At 47.1% G+C, this 15,560-nt stretch overlaps 1 protein-coding gene across 6 annotated transcripts in view; it reads right to left on the bottom strand.

Annotated features, from left to right (window-relative positions):
- ATP11C (ATPase phospholipid transporting 11C (ATP11C blood group)) overlaps positions 1 to 15,560 on the bottom strand; it is a 52,729-nt gene that overhangs the window by 18,344 nt on the left and 18,825 nt on the right. For all 6 annotated transcript variants that reach the window (XM_085060750.1, XM_085060752.1, XM_085060748.1 and 3 more), the window contains exons 4-18: positions 13,271 to 13,351; positions 12,190 to 12,297; positions 11,463 to 11,591; positions 8,941 to 9,044; positions 8,235 to 8,285; positions 7,341 to 7,405; positions 6,656 to 6,737; positions 6,134 to 6,284; positions 5,150 to 5,347; positions 4,070 to 4,231; positions 3,808 to 3,965; positions 2,842 to 2,913; positions 1,904 to 1,977; positions 1,168 to 1,271; positions 439 to 620 (exon numbers count right to left, since the gene is read on the bottom strand). In XM_085060750.1, the coding sequence (XP_084916876.1) occupies positions 439 to 620; positions 1,168 to 1,271; positions 1,904 to 1,977; positions 2,842 to 2,913; positions 3,808 to 3,965; positions 4,070 to 4,231; positions 5,150 to 5,347; positions 6,134 to 6,284; positions 6,656 to 6,737; positions 7,341 to 7,405; positions 8,235 to 8,285; positions 8,941 to 9,044; positions 11,463 to 11,591; positions 12,190 to 12,297; positions 13,271 to 13,351 (1,721 nt within the window). The remainder of the gene's footprint in view (positions 1 to 438; positions 621 to 1,167; positions 1,272 to 1,903; positions 1,978 to 2,841; positions 2,914 to 3,807; positions 3,966 to 4,069; positions 4,232 to 5,149; positions 5,348 to 6,133; positions 6,285 to 6,655; positions 6,738 to 7,340; positions 7,406 to 8,234; positions 8,286 to 8,940; positions 9,045 to 11,462; positions 11,592 to 12,189; positions 12,298 to 13,270; positions 13,352 to 15,560) is intronic.

Raw genomic sequence — 15,560 nt, 5'->3', positions numbered from 1 at the left:
GTTAACTGGCTTTGCACATGCTGCCACAGGAATTCGGATCACAAGTCAGCAATACTGAATTTTTATTTGCAGGCAAAAAGAGAAATCACTGCTTTATACTCTTGATTCTTAGGCTTCACAGAAGAGTTTAATTCACACTTGCAGTTACTATAACTGAATGTGGAATTGAAATTGTTTTGATGTGCAAATTAATGCTGTGTGCTTAATTCACTCTCTAGGAGTGCAAGTATTTCTGTAGTTTCATTAATAAATCCCAATTCCTACTACACCAGCCAATTTAACACAACTAGGGCACTGTGAAATGGGCTGTGCCATGGTATAATTAATAGCCCTGGACAATGCCAGCATCTCCCTGACTGTTCAATTCCACCACAGCAAGTCAGGACCACAAAGCATCCCAGAGAAACCACAGTGCTGGTGCTGGAGTCACCTCTTTACCTGTCCTCTACAGCAGTAGCCCCAATCAGGTGCATGTTTGCTTCTGTGTCATCAAAAACCTTGGCCATCTTCTCCTCCCTGTCCTGCAGAGCCATCTTGGCTTCACTGAGCTGTCTGTCAATTTTCTCATACTCCTTCTGAGTTAGCTCTTTGAAGGCCACACAGAGCGTTCGGTAGCCATCCTGGCAGCAGGAGGGAAAGAAAATAAAATTGACAAATGCCCTTCATCCAGACTTCTTACAGCTCCTCACTTTTGGGTTAGTGCTTTTGTGTACCATCAGTGCTTCTGGCAGGACTGACCCTCAGGGCAGGGACGATTTGTTGGCTTGTGTCAAAAGAACAATTTTCTCTGTTTATACAGTAACTTGTTCCCATCAGAGTAATCACGGTTCTGCTCATTATGTGAAGGTAATATGGCAAAAAGAAACTAAGAGAAGGACCAGGGCTGAGAGTGTGCATCCAGCAGGGAAAGCTGGGACCAGGCTGCTGTTACTTCTATTTTTAACTTGCCTGGGAGATGCTCAGATACAACTGTGATGGAGACCATATAAGTATATCAAACAAAGGTGGAAGCCAACAAAACAGAAAAGGAAAGAAGCCTGCCATCAAAACAATGTGAAGTGACACTCACATTTTCAACACTTCCCTCCAAAGCAAGGCCACATCCCTATTTTTGGAATAAGGCTTTCCTGACCCCAGAAGGCAGCCAAATTCCATCTGTGTCCTCACCATAGCATTGCGGTCCACATGGACTTTCGTTTGTTGGATTTCTTCTTGCTGCACCCTTGGAAAAATAGAGGAGTCTGCTCCTTTACAGAAGAGAAGCAACTTTCCTAAAAGCAAATTATAAATAGTTTATAGCACTCACAGGCTGTAGAAAGACTTAACAACGTCAACAGCAAGTGATGAAGAAATCTGGCAGGACTAAAGAAGGAACTGCTAGAAACCTGACTGCCTACCAAAAATGGCCTTTCACCAGGCTGTGAAAAACCTTTGTCTGACCTGGCTGAGACTTGGGGTGTCCCTACCTGCTTCTGAGCAAGTTTTCTGCATCAAGTTGGACACCATTTCCAATTTGTAAGCCGTGGCAACCTTTCCAGAGAGGGTAAAACCAGCATCCCAAACCTCACAGGGCTGACACTTGAGAAGGATGGTGACCTCTGAATTTTGTCTGTTATTCCCATGAAACCCCATCCCACCCAGGGGACATTCTCAAATGCTCCAGCCTGGAACAAAGCAGGCAGGGAGCTCTCCATGAGCCACTATTCTCATCCCCTGGTCTGCTGCTGGTCCCAAAGAGCTGCTATGAGGAAAATTAACTCTACAGCAACCAGACTGAGTACAGAATTTAGCCAGAGCAGCTTAGAAAGCCCAACAGCTCAGCCTCTCTGGGTCACAACGATAAGGAGGAGTTCTGTAGCTGTGCACACAGCTATCAGAGTCCACAAAAGCACTGTGCCTGCACCTGTGGTGGTTCTCACAATGACACTCATGCGGCGACGGACAGGATCAAAGTTCAGCACGTGGAGAAGTTGGTACCTTTAAAAAAACAGAAAAAGACTGACTCAGCAAATGAAAAATAGAAAAATAACTATTTGAGACAAAATCACTAACAATGAACTGCAGAAATCAATACACCCTACAAGTGGCATCACCCACTAAGGAATGCACTTTTTACAGCTACTGCACAAGAAATTGGAGGAAAAACAAATTCCAGTAATCCAGTGGTGCTCTGAGCACAGGACTGAGGGTGTGGGTGCCCAGCAGAGCACCAAGGCCCCAGGCTGAGCAGGAGCTCAGCAGGGAATAGACCACCACACACCCCAAGCAGTAACACTGAGCTTCCCATTTAAATAAGAAGTTTCTTCAGAAGGGATGGAAGAAGTGAAACTTGCTTGTGATGGCAAGTTTTTGGGGAGTGCCGGGAATACGTCAGTGACTGTCAGATGTCCACCAGGCTGTGAGCACAGGGTAAAATCTATTTTCAGCTCTTGAGGGGAAAAGGGTTACAGGGAATGGAGTCATATCACAAGTTTAGGCTTACAGGATCCTGCTGTGAGCCCCAGCCACTGCCCAGAAGGTCAGCAGCCACCCTGTGAATCCCAGGAGCCACCTGCACAGCCTGGCACAGATGAAGGATACATACAAAGCACTGCAGGCTCTTGAGGGACCTGAATTTAGACATCAGTAAACCACCCACAGATTTTTGCAAGTGAGCCTTTTAGCCTAGACCTTGATGTACTGTGCTTTGTAAAGGGGACAGGAGTTTTGGGGCAGGTCAGCACGGTCTGAGAGCCCTCAAAGAACAGCTTTGACCTTGCCAGGTTGACCAAACTCAATTTTGCCAGGTGGCAGTGGTGCAGGAGAGCAGCCCTGTTCCTCAGCAGCCCCAGCAGCACTTACATCTCAGTCTCATTCTTTTGGTTTCGTATTTTCATGAAATCGTTTTCAAGTCCTAGAAAAGTGAAACCATACCTGTCAATAAACAAAAGGACAGAACAACATTGAAAACACCCATTGGCACATATCACACATCACAATGTTCTTGTTTCAGCTTCTGCACTGCAGGGGAGAGCAAAGCAGGGAGTGAGGCCGAGCTCAGGAGCAGGGCTGGATGTTTGCTCACTCCATGCAGAGCCTGCTAGGATGTTCTGGCACTGCTCCCATCACCTGGAGAGCTTGGGCACTGGAGTGCACACACTGAGAGCCTCTGGACATGCTCCACTGGGTCTCTGGCAGATTTACAAGCCATGAGCAAGTGTATGCAGCTGCAACAGCCTGCACCTAAAACCTGGGGCTGGCAAGAGCAGGGAATCACTGAATGGACAGCATCTTACAGATCATCTAGTCCCAAAGCCCTGCCTTGGGCAGGGATGTCTTTCACTAGAGCAGGTTGCTCAAAGCCCCATCCAGCCTCGCCTTGAGCATCTCTCGCAGGATTCAAATCTGGGGCTGACAAAAGTAACCATCCTATGATTTTGCCACCAAGGAAACAATTTCACTGCAATATGCACATGGTAACTGGTCTGTTTCTAGGGGATTAAAGCACAAGGCCCTGGGAAAGAAGCCTCTGCCACACCTGGGCACTGCAGCACCTTGGGCTGCTCTCAGTGAGTGCAAACCAAGGCCTCCCAGGGAGCTGCTTGGGGAAGATCCTTTACAGAGCATCCTTTTAACAGAGAGCTCATCTGAACCCACAGGCTCACATGGCTTCACAGGGCTGCAGGTCAGGTTCAGCACTGCTATCACAACATCCTTCCCAGAGAGACTGTGGAAAGGGGTCTATCACTTTCAGATCACCCTCACCTCCCCCCCTCCTCCCACCAGAGAGAGGGAATTATTAAAAACCCAACAGCTTCCCATTCTTACTTTTCTGCACCTTTCACCAAAGCGATTTCATCCGGGGAAGAGGAGATGTAGGTGTATTTGCGTTCTGGATGTGCCATCAGCCCATCCACCTGGTCTGCCTCCTTGATCTGGACCGTGTGGCACAGGCAGAGGGCTCGCAGGAACAGCTCCTCACGGCTCTGGGCAGGAGGGAGGGAGGGAGGGCTTGTCACCAGCTCAGTGCCACCACCCAGCCAGAGGTGGCCACAACACCCTGCCAGCCACCAGCAGGCACACTTCCTACCTTTTCAGCTTTGCCGCGGTATTTCCGGGGTCCGTCGGACTGAGGGAAGCCATCCACCTCTGACATGCACTCCTTGTACTTGTGCCCATCGATGCAGCACTCGATGAACTCCATGCTGTTCTCCGTCAGCGTGCCGGTCTTGTCCGTGAACACATACTCCACCTGCAAGCACCAGGAGCTGCCCTGCTGCACCCCAGCCTCCAGGGTGGGGAAGGAGCCCCCAGAAACAGAGGCTGGGGCATTTCAGTGCATTTGTGCCAATGCTGGGGAGTACTTTGCTGCTATCCTAACCTGACCCTGAAAAAAGATGCAGGTGCCCCACTACATCACTGTGTAGCTCTTCTACTTTGCTCCTTAAAGCAGCTCCTTTGCTTTTGTTGCAGAGGTGGCAGGAGGCACCTTTTGCAGACATAAAATCTATCTCCAGGCTCTCCACTTTCCCCTCATCCTCTTCCTTGGGTCCTCTGCTATAGCCCTAGTGCTTATGGAACTGCTGCTGCAGGTCTGCTGCCTCCTTTGGGGGATTTTCACCTTGGTGCTGCATTTCAATTAGCCAATTGCTACTCCGAGTATATTTTTATTATTGTTTTTAAAGCAAAGCCGAAAGCAGAAGGCACTAGACATCCCCTGCACTCGTCTCTCCTGGTGCAGATCAGAAAGGGAAGCCTGAGCTGTCTAGGAGCCCCAGCAGAGCAGCAGCAGCAGCACAGCTGCACGTGCTCTGCATGCCCAGGGAGATGACTGGCCAGACATTTCCATTAATCCTCAAAGAGACAGAGGATTTTTAATTTTTAATTGAAGCAGTGAAAGCAAAGCACCCTGACACGCAGAGCACTGCGCCTGATATTCCCCAATATGGAAACAATTGGTGTGACCCAATTCCTGCTCTTTCATGCACTATTTATAACCTTATCTGTTTCACAGAGCAACTGGAATCACATTAAATGGAAAGTGCCACCAAAGCGGGTGAAGCTGTGGCCTGAGGGGACCGTGAGGGATTGCCACAACAAGGGTTCCAGCAGGGAGGGCCTTTTCATCCCCATTTCCATCCAAAAGGATGCAAACACAGCACTTCCTGACCTGCCCGAGCTCCTCATTCAGGTCCGAGGTGTTCACCAACGCTCCCTCCTGTATTTCTTCATCGTACATCTCCTTGTCCCAAGAGATGAAGAAGGAGCCCAAGAACTTCTGCATCTCCACTGTAACGTACATGGAGACAGGGATAATGAAATTGAAGAGGACCATAAAGGACAGGAAGTCTGTGAACATCCGCAAGACCTGCAAAGGAAAGAGGAGAAGATGCAGGCTGTGGCTGTCAGGACACAGGGGCAGCTGACAGCAACACCTCAGGGATTCTAAACAGCTTTTCTTCTAAGGTTAAATAGAAAAAAACTGCATGAAAATGAATACAGTAAGATAAAAGCCTAAATCCCATTTTCCTTTGGCACAAAAAATCTCACCGTCTTCTGCAGATCTACCATGTTATAACATACATCTCCCTTTTCATCCTGACCAAAACATTGTTTTATCCAAGCATATTCCTCCTAAGAATATATGGCTACAGGCTCATCCTGACCCCAAGTCACTAGAAAAAGGGAGCAGGTGGTTTGAGACCAGTCAAGGGTACAAGTGATGCAGTGACACCCCTGTGAGTCCTCCTCACTAACCCATCAAATAAAGATCTCTACAAACTTCCACTGCTCCCTCTCTCAGGCTTGACTGCTCATGTCTCAGCAAGTTTAAGAAACTGCTTGACATGGCCTCAATTTAAGTTTACCTATTCAAAGCTGAAAGATAGCTGGAGTTCAGACAAGGACCCAGGTTAAATCAGCTGCACTGCTGTATTACATAGTGTTTATTTATGCTTTGCCCTGCTCCACACAAATATCACTGTGCACAAGCACGAGAGGCACAAAAGAAACACGAACAGCAGGAGAGACTGAAGGAAACAACAACAGTTTCTGTGAGCAAACAGGACTCACAGGGCTGGCAGCAGGCCCTATCAGATTAAATAGAACAGAGTAAGTAAAGCTGGAGGAGGTGCTGAAATACAAATCCACTTACCTTGAACGTCTCTCTCTCTTTTTTAGTCTTTTCGTTGTACCAAGGCTCATCATTGAATGGATTGCTCTGCCAGACGTATTTCAGAGTGGTGCACACAGTGGCCTTGCCCAACAGGATGCACAAATACACTATCAAGAAAGCGTTGATAGATCTGAAAAACAGGTTTCTTTTTTAAATCCTTGCAACTATTTTCATACACAACATCATATAAATAGGCAGGAACAAAACTTCCTCACTTTTAAGAAGGGAATTACACAACAAGTGCTTTTGACACTGCTGATACTCAGGGTCAGGTTCATATATTTTAACATTTAATTTTGGTTTTTAAATATGAAAAGCTACTAAATGATGTTGCTTCTTGCAAGATATGCTTTATCAAATACCCAGATTTTTCTATGCAATCAGAGACCATCTGAAACAAAAGGCAGCAGATTAGGGGATTATTTCTGTACAAATCATCCATTAAACACAGAACTAAACCCAACAGGTTTTAGCGATTTTTTTCTGAACATAAATACTCACTTTTCTACTGCAGACCGTTTCTGAGATTTCCCTTGGTAGTTCAGAGCCATTTTTGTTTCCATTCCAGTATAGACTGCAACTCCTGCAGGGAATCAAAGCAGGGCTCATAAGGGACCTGCAGCCCCAGAGGGACCCAGCTGGCACTTGGCCATCAGGGCCATCGGTGTTTACACCAAACTGCAGTCCCAGCTGAAGGCAGGCATTGCCCAAGCACTGCTCAGCTACAGAAACCTCTGAGGCTGCTAAGCAATGTGACTGCATGGATCCCAGAGCACTGAGCAGGAGCCCATGGATCACACCCAGTCAGAAAAGGCATCAGTCTCCCATCAAGCTGTCCCCCTCCATCACCAGTGTCACTCTGCTCCCAGCACATTCCCAGCAAAGCATTTGGGAACAGCTCCTTGCTCATCGTGTCTCAGGCAAAAAGAAAAAACTTGCTGCCCAGCTGTGCAGATTGTGTTAACACACCAGAGCACCTCAGGTAGGACCAGGGCCTCCTGATTTCTGTCTGGCCACTTCACAACCATCCTGCATGACAGCTGCAGCTGTACAGCCCAGGTAGAGAGGCTGGAGAGAAGTATGTTCCCTCTCCAGATTCAGTAGTGAACATCTACGTTTGTCATTTATTATATAAACATGTGTATGTTAAAATCAGAACTATTTAAGTAAATAAAAATAACTTCACCATAAATCTTCTTGGTATTTTTGAGGGTAGCACCTTTCAACAACAGGTTTTCAGGACCCAAAGACCTAAACACAAAAGAAATTATACCATTACATCAGTCAAAGAACATTCAAACCACTTTATAAATTAGAATCAGAAAGATTATGAACAAAGGTTCCTTAGATCTAATTACATGATTTGTATGTTAAATTTGGCCTTGCTTGAGTTTGCTTTTCTCTTTATATACTTACATTTCCATTTTATTTTAATATACTATCCCCAATGCCCAAAGTTCCACATTCATGGAGGTATTTTCAGTAAGGCTTTTGAGGAATAAGTATAAAATATTCAGATTTACTCTGTCCAGTACTTCTATAAAAATGCAATGTTAAAATCATCAGAAACCTGTGCATTCCAGCCCGGTCAATCAATGGCACCATCAAAGCTGATAGCCTCATTTGTCCTTTTATTTCTCTTTGAAACCCCCAGTGACCCTCTGATCCTTCTAGGGTGTGAACAGACCCAGCAGAGCACAAAACACACCCAACATGCTCTGGTGACAGCCAGCTCATTTTGATGGCTTATGAGCATTACTTGCTCATTTTTTCCCTGAAACGCTCTGATTGATGTTTAAGTTTTTGCTTTCACTTGAATGACAGTATTTTGTAATTGCCTGGTAAATCTGTTCCCCATCAGCAGGGCAGGACATTACCAGGTGGTCCTGCAATGCTTCCCCAGGAGGGACTCAAACAAATCACAGGATGGCAGAAGGGAAGCCTCCTTTTAGAGTGAGATCTTTGGAATGGTTAGACAAAGAAAAACAACATTCCCAAATGATGGCAGCACAAGCTCAGATCCTTGAAATTCTCTGTAGATGCCCTCTGAGGAGGACCAGCAAACAGCTGCAAGACCAACCTGGCTACAGGCTCTTGATTGCTTCTGTAGATGATAATTCTTCCAACAAATCTGCAATAAAAAGATGAAGAACTTGTATTACAAACACATTACAGATCCACAAACATAGTAAAGAAAAGCCATTGATAGGAAATTGAAGTGAACACAGGAACAAGTGAATTTGAGAGTTTAATGTTTCAGAGGGGTGGCTGTGCTCAGGACAGGGAGAAGCCACACATTTCTCACCCTCAGGGGTGCCCCTAAACCCCAGCACATCCCATTACAGACTGCATCACACCCCAGCAAACCTCCTGCAAGGCATTTAACTACAAAGACCACTTCTGGAAGTCATTCAGCCCAATGCATTTTACCTGGGAGGGACAGTGGCCTAAAACCAGCTGCATGGACCATTACTACAGCTGAGCTGATAAAAACCAGCTCTCTATACCATGACAAGTGTTGCACAAGGGAGGCTTTTCTGCAAAGACACTGAGCCTTGAAGACTTCGCAGGGGATGCAGAATGGGCTGGGGGGATGCAGGATGGGCTGGGGAGATGATGATGCAGGACGGGCTGGGGGATGATGCAGGACGGGCTGGGGGGAGGAGGGGATGATGCAGGACGGGCTGGGGGGATGATGATGCAGGATGGGCTGGGGGATGATGCAGTACGGGCTGGGGGATGATGCAGGACGGGCTGGGGGGATGATGCAGGACGGTCAGACTCACTTGTAGAGGTCAGGCTGTGGCTGCTCACACTCGATGGTGGCCGTGAGGGTGTCGATGGCCTCATCAGTGCACAGCACGGTGGTGTCCCGCACTGCGTAGTGAGTCTGGGCACAGAGCACAGGCAGTGTCACCTCGAGTCCCCAGCAACAGTCCCATCCCTTACCTTTCTACCCCATTATTTAAAATGCCACCATGCACAAGCTTATCAGCCCCAGCAGCTCTGCCAAGCCCTAGCCATGCTCCCACAAAGCAGCTGGAGCATCCCTCAGTGAAGGAATGACATCTCCAAAGCTTGAGAGAAACCACAGCAGCAAGGAGCTGCTGCATGTCTCTCAGTAAGGCATCCACCAAAGGCAGAGCATCTGAGGTTTTTCCCTGGGGATTCATCCTGGCTGGGGTGGAGGGGAGGCTGCAGGTGGCCCTGTGAAGAAGGGGCTCTTGGGGACCACCTGCCCTGGCTCTGACAGTAACCAGACACCAGCTCCAGCACCCAAGCATCAGGCAGAGCACTGGCAGACTCCAAACTATTTTTAGCAGCTGCTGCTGCAAAGGTTCATCTCTCATAATTAACTGAAAAGCCCACAAAGGATCTGCTCGCTGCCTTTCAGGCTCTATTTATAGGAGCTACTCAGAGCTCCAGTCACGGCGGCTGCAAGGCAGGCTGCCTCCATCCATCTTCATAAACAAATTCATTAAAATGCTTCCTCCACTCCTGACGTTTGCATCCCTTCCCTGCACATCCCAGGAGGCTGTGCTGAGTTACACATGCTGGAGTCATGGCTTTGGAAATCCCCACCTTCGTGCTGCTTTGCTCACCTGCCTGCCTTCTCCAATTCAAAATGCACAATCACACATGGATCTCCAGTACAGATCACAGGTTTTGCAAAACACAGCTCAAATCTGCTCCTGCAGGAGGAGCCCAGGAGCAAACCCAGGCCTTGTGTGGGGTTTTGTATTTGCTGTTCCCACCAGCAGACACTGTGCAATTAGTGAGTGATACTTCAAAGCTGCCTCCCAATCAATTCCACGATCTTTACATCCTTTGGTCTGTTTAGGAAACACATGTTCTTTCAGCTAACGTATGGCCAAAGATCTGTGCTTCAAAGACAGAACCCTGACAAAATCTCTCTTACAGTTCTGCTCCAGTTTCACTTAATCAGGCACCTTTCCCATACCTTGACCTGACACAGCCCAAATACCAGAAAAATCCCCACAAGAAAGCAGCAGCTATCCCTGCAGATGAGGTTTGGTGATTACCCAAGCGTGCTTCCCTCACCCCCCTTCTGCAGCAAACCCTGGTTCCCAATGTTAGACCTACTTCCCCAAACAGAACTGGCTTTTCTATTTCCTCTTCCCCTTCAAACTCATCTTCACCTCACCACGAAACAGGAGACAGCTCCCAGTCACCCACAGGAATCCACAAACCAAGAAAAAACCACCACAGTGCTTGATATAGAAACTCAGCATTGCAGCTCCAGACTCACAAGTCAGTAAGAGCCAAGACTCTGCAAAAGTGATGGGAACTCATGCATATAATACACCTGACACAAATAAGCAATAGCCTTTTAACATGGTTAGCTATTTTTAGCCTCAAGCCACTTCAAAGCTCCAACTCCTCCTCAGTGGAAGCAGGACTGTGCACCAGCACTGCATCAGCTCCCACACAGGTTATCCAGTACCAGTGAACAGATGCCCACAGAGATGAGCCACAAATCCCAGATAACACTCATCAGATCCACACTGGTATTCCCACTGACTTCAGAGCCTGCTGGAATGAATCATGTCATTTTAAAGTATCTTCCAGCCTTACTACTGCAGCTGCTAGTATCTGTATAAATATTTATCAAACTCAAGTGCAACCAAATGTTATGTCTTCTGACGTATGTAAGTTTTTGTTGTTGCTTCTTTCCCTAGTTTAGAGAAGGGGAGACAGAGAAAGAAAGAAAATAAACTGATGATATTCATCCTGAGCAAGACTAGTATTAAATTTCACTGCTTGCTTCAGGGAGAGGGAGAGAAAATCCCAGAAGTGATGCTTTCTCACACTGGTGAAAAATTCCCCAAATGAATCTAGATGTACTGCCTCAAAAAAGTCCCTAATCTCCCAGGAAATGCTCAGTTAAGTAATGGCAGGGATGGCAGGTCCTGGGAAGGAGCTGGAGAGCTGCAGGCACTGCTCCACTGATGCACCAGACCTCGCACAGTGTGGCTGGAGCAGGGAAGCACAACGCTCCCCGTGATGGGCAGCAAGGCAGCAAAGCTGTATCGACACACAGCAATCCAATTTGGGGCAGTGCCAGCACCAATGTCCCCTTGGGGACACAGCAGAGCACAAACAACCCCCCAGGGCTTCGCTGGGACACACTGCAAGCAGACAAGAGGCAAGAGCTGTTAGACAGCCACACAGCCACCAGGATGGCTCCATGGCAGCACCCTCACCATGCACAGCCCCACCATGCAAGCAGTGCCATCTCCAGGCCCCCAAAAACCAGCTCCACACGCTGCCCCACCCATCCCATCACCTTGAAATTGGACTCGCCATCGAGACTCGCTGTGGTGACGTAACAGGTCCCATCAGTGCTGCTGGAGGCCAAAAATATCAAGTCACAGGGGAAGGTCTCATCTGCTTTCACTTCCACTATGTCTCCAACCTAGAAGAAAGGAAACATTTCCACGAAAAGTCCTCTCAGTTGTTATTAAATGGTTATGGTTTAGCTTCTCTCAAAGCCTAGAAGAAATCACTTTGGCTGAAAGCTAAACTGGGGTCTAGGGTGTGCATAGATCCTGAGCAACACTCCCCAGCCTGCTGGGGCAATCCTGCCCAGCACTGACTCACAGCACCCACGTGGCACAGTGAGTATTTATTTCTCTGCTAAATCTTGATGGAGCAGGAGACTTGCCTGAAGTGTGGTGTGATAAATTAACGTCAAAGCTAAGTGTGCTTTCCTGGTGTCCTTGGGAGAGTTGGAAATAGAAGAGGACTGCCTGTCCTGGAGAAGTGCAAAATGCTGACAGATCTGTCACTTGTCAGCCCCAGTACAGCTTTTGTGAGACAGCTTTTCAAAAGCTATCAAAGGCAGCTTCACTCCTTAACAGGGAACAGCTCAGAGCACCTCATCTGCAAGTGAGCACGCTGGGGCAGCTCTAACCCAGCACATCCCTGCTCCCCTGCCCTTGTCACCTCACCACACCCCTGTGCTCCCATCAGCCTCAGTGATAACCACGTGTGAGTTCTCTCTTAATGGTTACCTTGATTTTTTCACTCTCTTTCCGCACTTGCTTTGCATTTTCGACAACGAAGACGTTGCTTTTGTTCACCTCGTTGTCAGCTCTGTGCCTCAGCCAGTCCTCGTAGCCCTAAGGCACACAAACACAGGCAACACAAACTCGTCAGGAAGCAAGTAAACTAATGAAAAAGGAGGAGTGAGGACGGAGAGAGACACATTAAAACAATGAATAAGGCAACCGGTCCTCAGACCTCCCCCGTGCCTGACAGAACATCAAACCAGAGTAGCTCAAACTGAATCAATTTATTTTAAAAACTTCATATGCATATTTGACAGATTCAGTACAGATTAAAATAACACATAAAAATAATCTATATGCAGGGCATGCAACGAGCAGCTAAACTACTGTAGCACGTTTCTATTATTCTCAGTGTTGGCAAGAACAGACTGATAATATGAATAATACACTCAGCAGCCTGCAACTCTTTCCTATGGTAACGCAGGATGAGACTCTTCCTCTTCAGGCTTTACTGGAAGAATAAAACATTGATATTTGAAGCAGATAGATTTGATTCTAGCTCTCCCTTTCCGGCCCCTGTAGCAGAAAACTCCTTTTATTATTCAATCAGGAAATTTTAAATGGCACATGTGCCTATGATGGGAGGCAAAAGGTCTTTTAACACTGCAAGAAGAAGAGAAGTACATGTTTTCAGGACTAGCTGAGTGGTTGAACAGAACCTGTCCTTTCCACCTACCAACATGGGAGCACAGCGTGGGCTATATTTGGAGCACATCTCTGCAAGGACTCAGAGAGCGTTTCTAAAAACAGCAAAAAATTCAAGTAACACCAGAACTACAGCAGTAAGCTTTACTGACCCTGCTTACAACAACACAGAGATGCTTTACATTGCTAAAACAGGAGACACCAATAACCAGGCTCACAATGCAGCCTCCCTTGAAAAGCACCAGTGCACATCTCACCCTCTGAGAAGGGTTCACCAAACCTACCAGAATGCTGGTGACTTCTGAGTACATTTAAATAATGTTTATCATTTTCTCTACATGTCCCAAAGAGCATCTTCTCCCCAAGTTGACACCTGTACCTGTTTGATGGCTGTGACAGTGATGACAAAGAAGAGAGGGAGGCCACTGGTCACCGGGCTGGTTGGGGTGTCCACTATCACCTGGAGACAGAAAAATGCACTGCTGAGCCCTGGTTTTTAGGCAGCAGAAGAAACCAAAACTCTGGTAATGGAGGGGAAAGGGTGCTTATCCCACTGGGGGCAAGTCAGAGCCTAGCAGAGGAGAGAGGGAATGAAGGGCTGCTTCTGAAAGGGAGGGCAGTGCCAGTCATCTTGAACCACTGACACTTGGGGGCTAAAAATAACACCCATCAGCCCAAATTACCTACAAAATATACTGCAGAATAGAACATGAATATTTAATTAAACAGAAACCCAGGCTTTGTCTTTAAGCTCTCAGATCTGGAGTTCAGAGCAGGACTGGAGCACCATGGCTGCACAGGCACCTTGGGGCAGAGAGCTGGGTTATTCCTGAGCTTGAGGCAGCACCATGGCAAAGACCAAACCCCTGGATCACTAATTAAACCTTCAGGCTGTGGGAAGCTGCTGTTCCTTCTGACTGGATCAGGACTTGGCACAAAGGGTAAGAATGGCAGATCAGGTTCATAAGCAGGATGGAACACCTTCCATTTCCCAAAGCAGTGCACCATCAATTGGCCATTTTTCCTGCTGTTCCTGGAGAGAATGGGAGCACGAGAGGCAGGTGATGAGGGCTGTGATGAAAGGGATGGGGAAACTCAGCAGAAAGGCTTTGTGTCCCCACAAAGGGGCTTTGTCTCTTGTTTGTGCTTCCCCAGCACACTCACAAACAGCAGTATCTGTCTATTTATTGTTTCAGGCTGCCTGTAAAAAGCTGTGTTAAGGACAGGATTCCTCTTATCAGCTATGTGGACATTTTTGACTATGAAATGCTGTACACTGCAATATTACCCTGCACTACTGAGAGAAAGACCAGAAGAGGCTGAAGTGGAAGAGATATTCCACAAGAGGCAGCCAGATAAATGGCATATGAGTTAAGTAGCAGGAGGGTAAATCAAGATAAACACCAAAAATATTTCCAGGCACACAAAGCCCTGGCTCACTCAAATGGGGTCAAATGTTTCCAAGCAGCAAGTCTGGTAGGAAGCAGACTTTGGAGGAACAGCCTCGAGTGAGGGCAGTGGACAGTCTTCTGTGCTGGACAACATGGGCTTGTATGCATTTATGTAAAAAAACAATTTCTATCCACACAGACTACAGATATAGGAACACAAATACCAGATGAAGTGCCTGGAATAATTCATGTATGTATTTGGAGTTTGGACTCTGCAAAAATCCTGGACACTACTCTTCCCCTCTGGGGCTGGTGAAAAGCTGAGGGACACACGAGCAACAAGCCAGAACAAAGGCAGACTCCCCTGAAAATATTTTTGAACTGCTTTAGGACTTCAACAGCTAAATTTGGACCCACTTAAAAGAGGCAAAGGTCTGCTGTTAGTTAATAGTTTCTTCATATGAGATTTCTTAGGAGACTAAGGACAGCACTCCAAAAGTTATCTCCAGTTTCCTTCTCAAAGGGTTTTTTTTCATTCCTGCTACCTCCTAAAGCAGCTTATTGCCACCAGCTGGGTCTGTCTCCAAACACACTTGCACTGTGCTCACCCCAGGCCAGCCCCCTGCACTGGGAGATTCCCTGCAGATTCCTGGGAGTGCTACAACAGATGAACCAAAGAAACAGCTATTTGTATCCCTGTTTGTGTTTTATGTTTAATGCATGTACTTTGTCTTACAAAGAGCTGCATTTGGAGTCACAGAGTAATAGATGTTTGGATAAAACGTTTCACAACAGGGAGAGCAGACAATTCCCCGAGAGCTGTGACACTTCACTCCTCATGCAGCAATCAGGTGGGACAACCCCATTCATCTGAAGGCATTTAAAGGTAAGCACGAACATTTACGCTATAGATGGCATTTTTCAATGTATAACCCTTGGTATTTCGAATGAATGGAGTGGCCCTGAGTGCCTTTTTAAGGCAAGTGCCATCTCCAGCATGACAAACACCTGGGGGCAGGTGGCTGCTCAATACAGCAGCCAGTGGATCAGTGCTGTGAGGCTGGATTTTGCTCACTTGGGTTCATTTTTTCTCTAATAGACCGTGAGGGCTGCTTCCTGATTTTAGAGGTGCTCACAGAATAAAACCAAGGAGGGACAGCCAGGCTCTTCTCTCACCTGCATACACCTGTGCCTAAAATGGGCAAGCAGCTAGACTGAAACCCTTTTTTTGTAAGTATAATCAGGAATATTCCATGTTCTCCGTGGCCAGAGGGTCAA

Source organism: Lichenostomus cassidix, chromosome 4A, assembly GCF_008360975.1.
Source record: "Lichenostomus cassidix isolate B80296 chromosome 4A, HeHo_3.0, whole genome shotgun sequence".
Taxonomy (NCBI): Eukaryota; Metazoa; Chordata; class Aves; order Passeriformes; family Meliphagidae; genus Lichenostomus; species Lichenostomus cassidix.
This window is presented reverse-complemented; position numbering and strand designations above follow the sequence as displayed.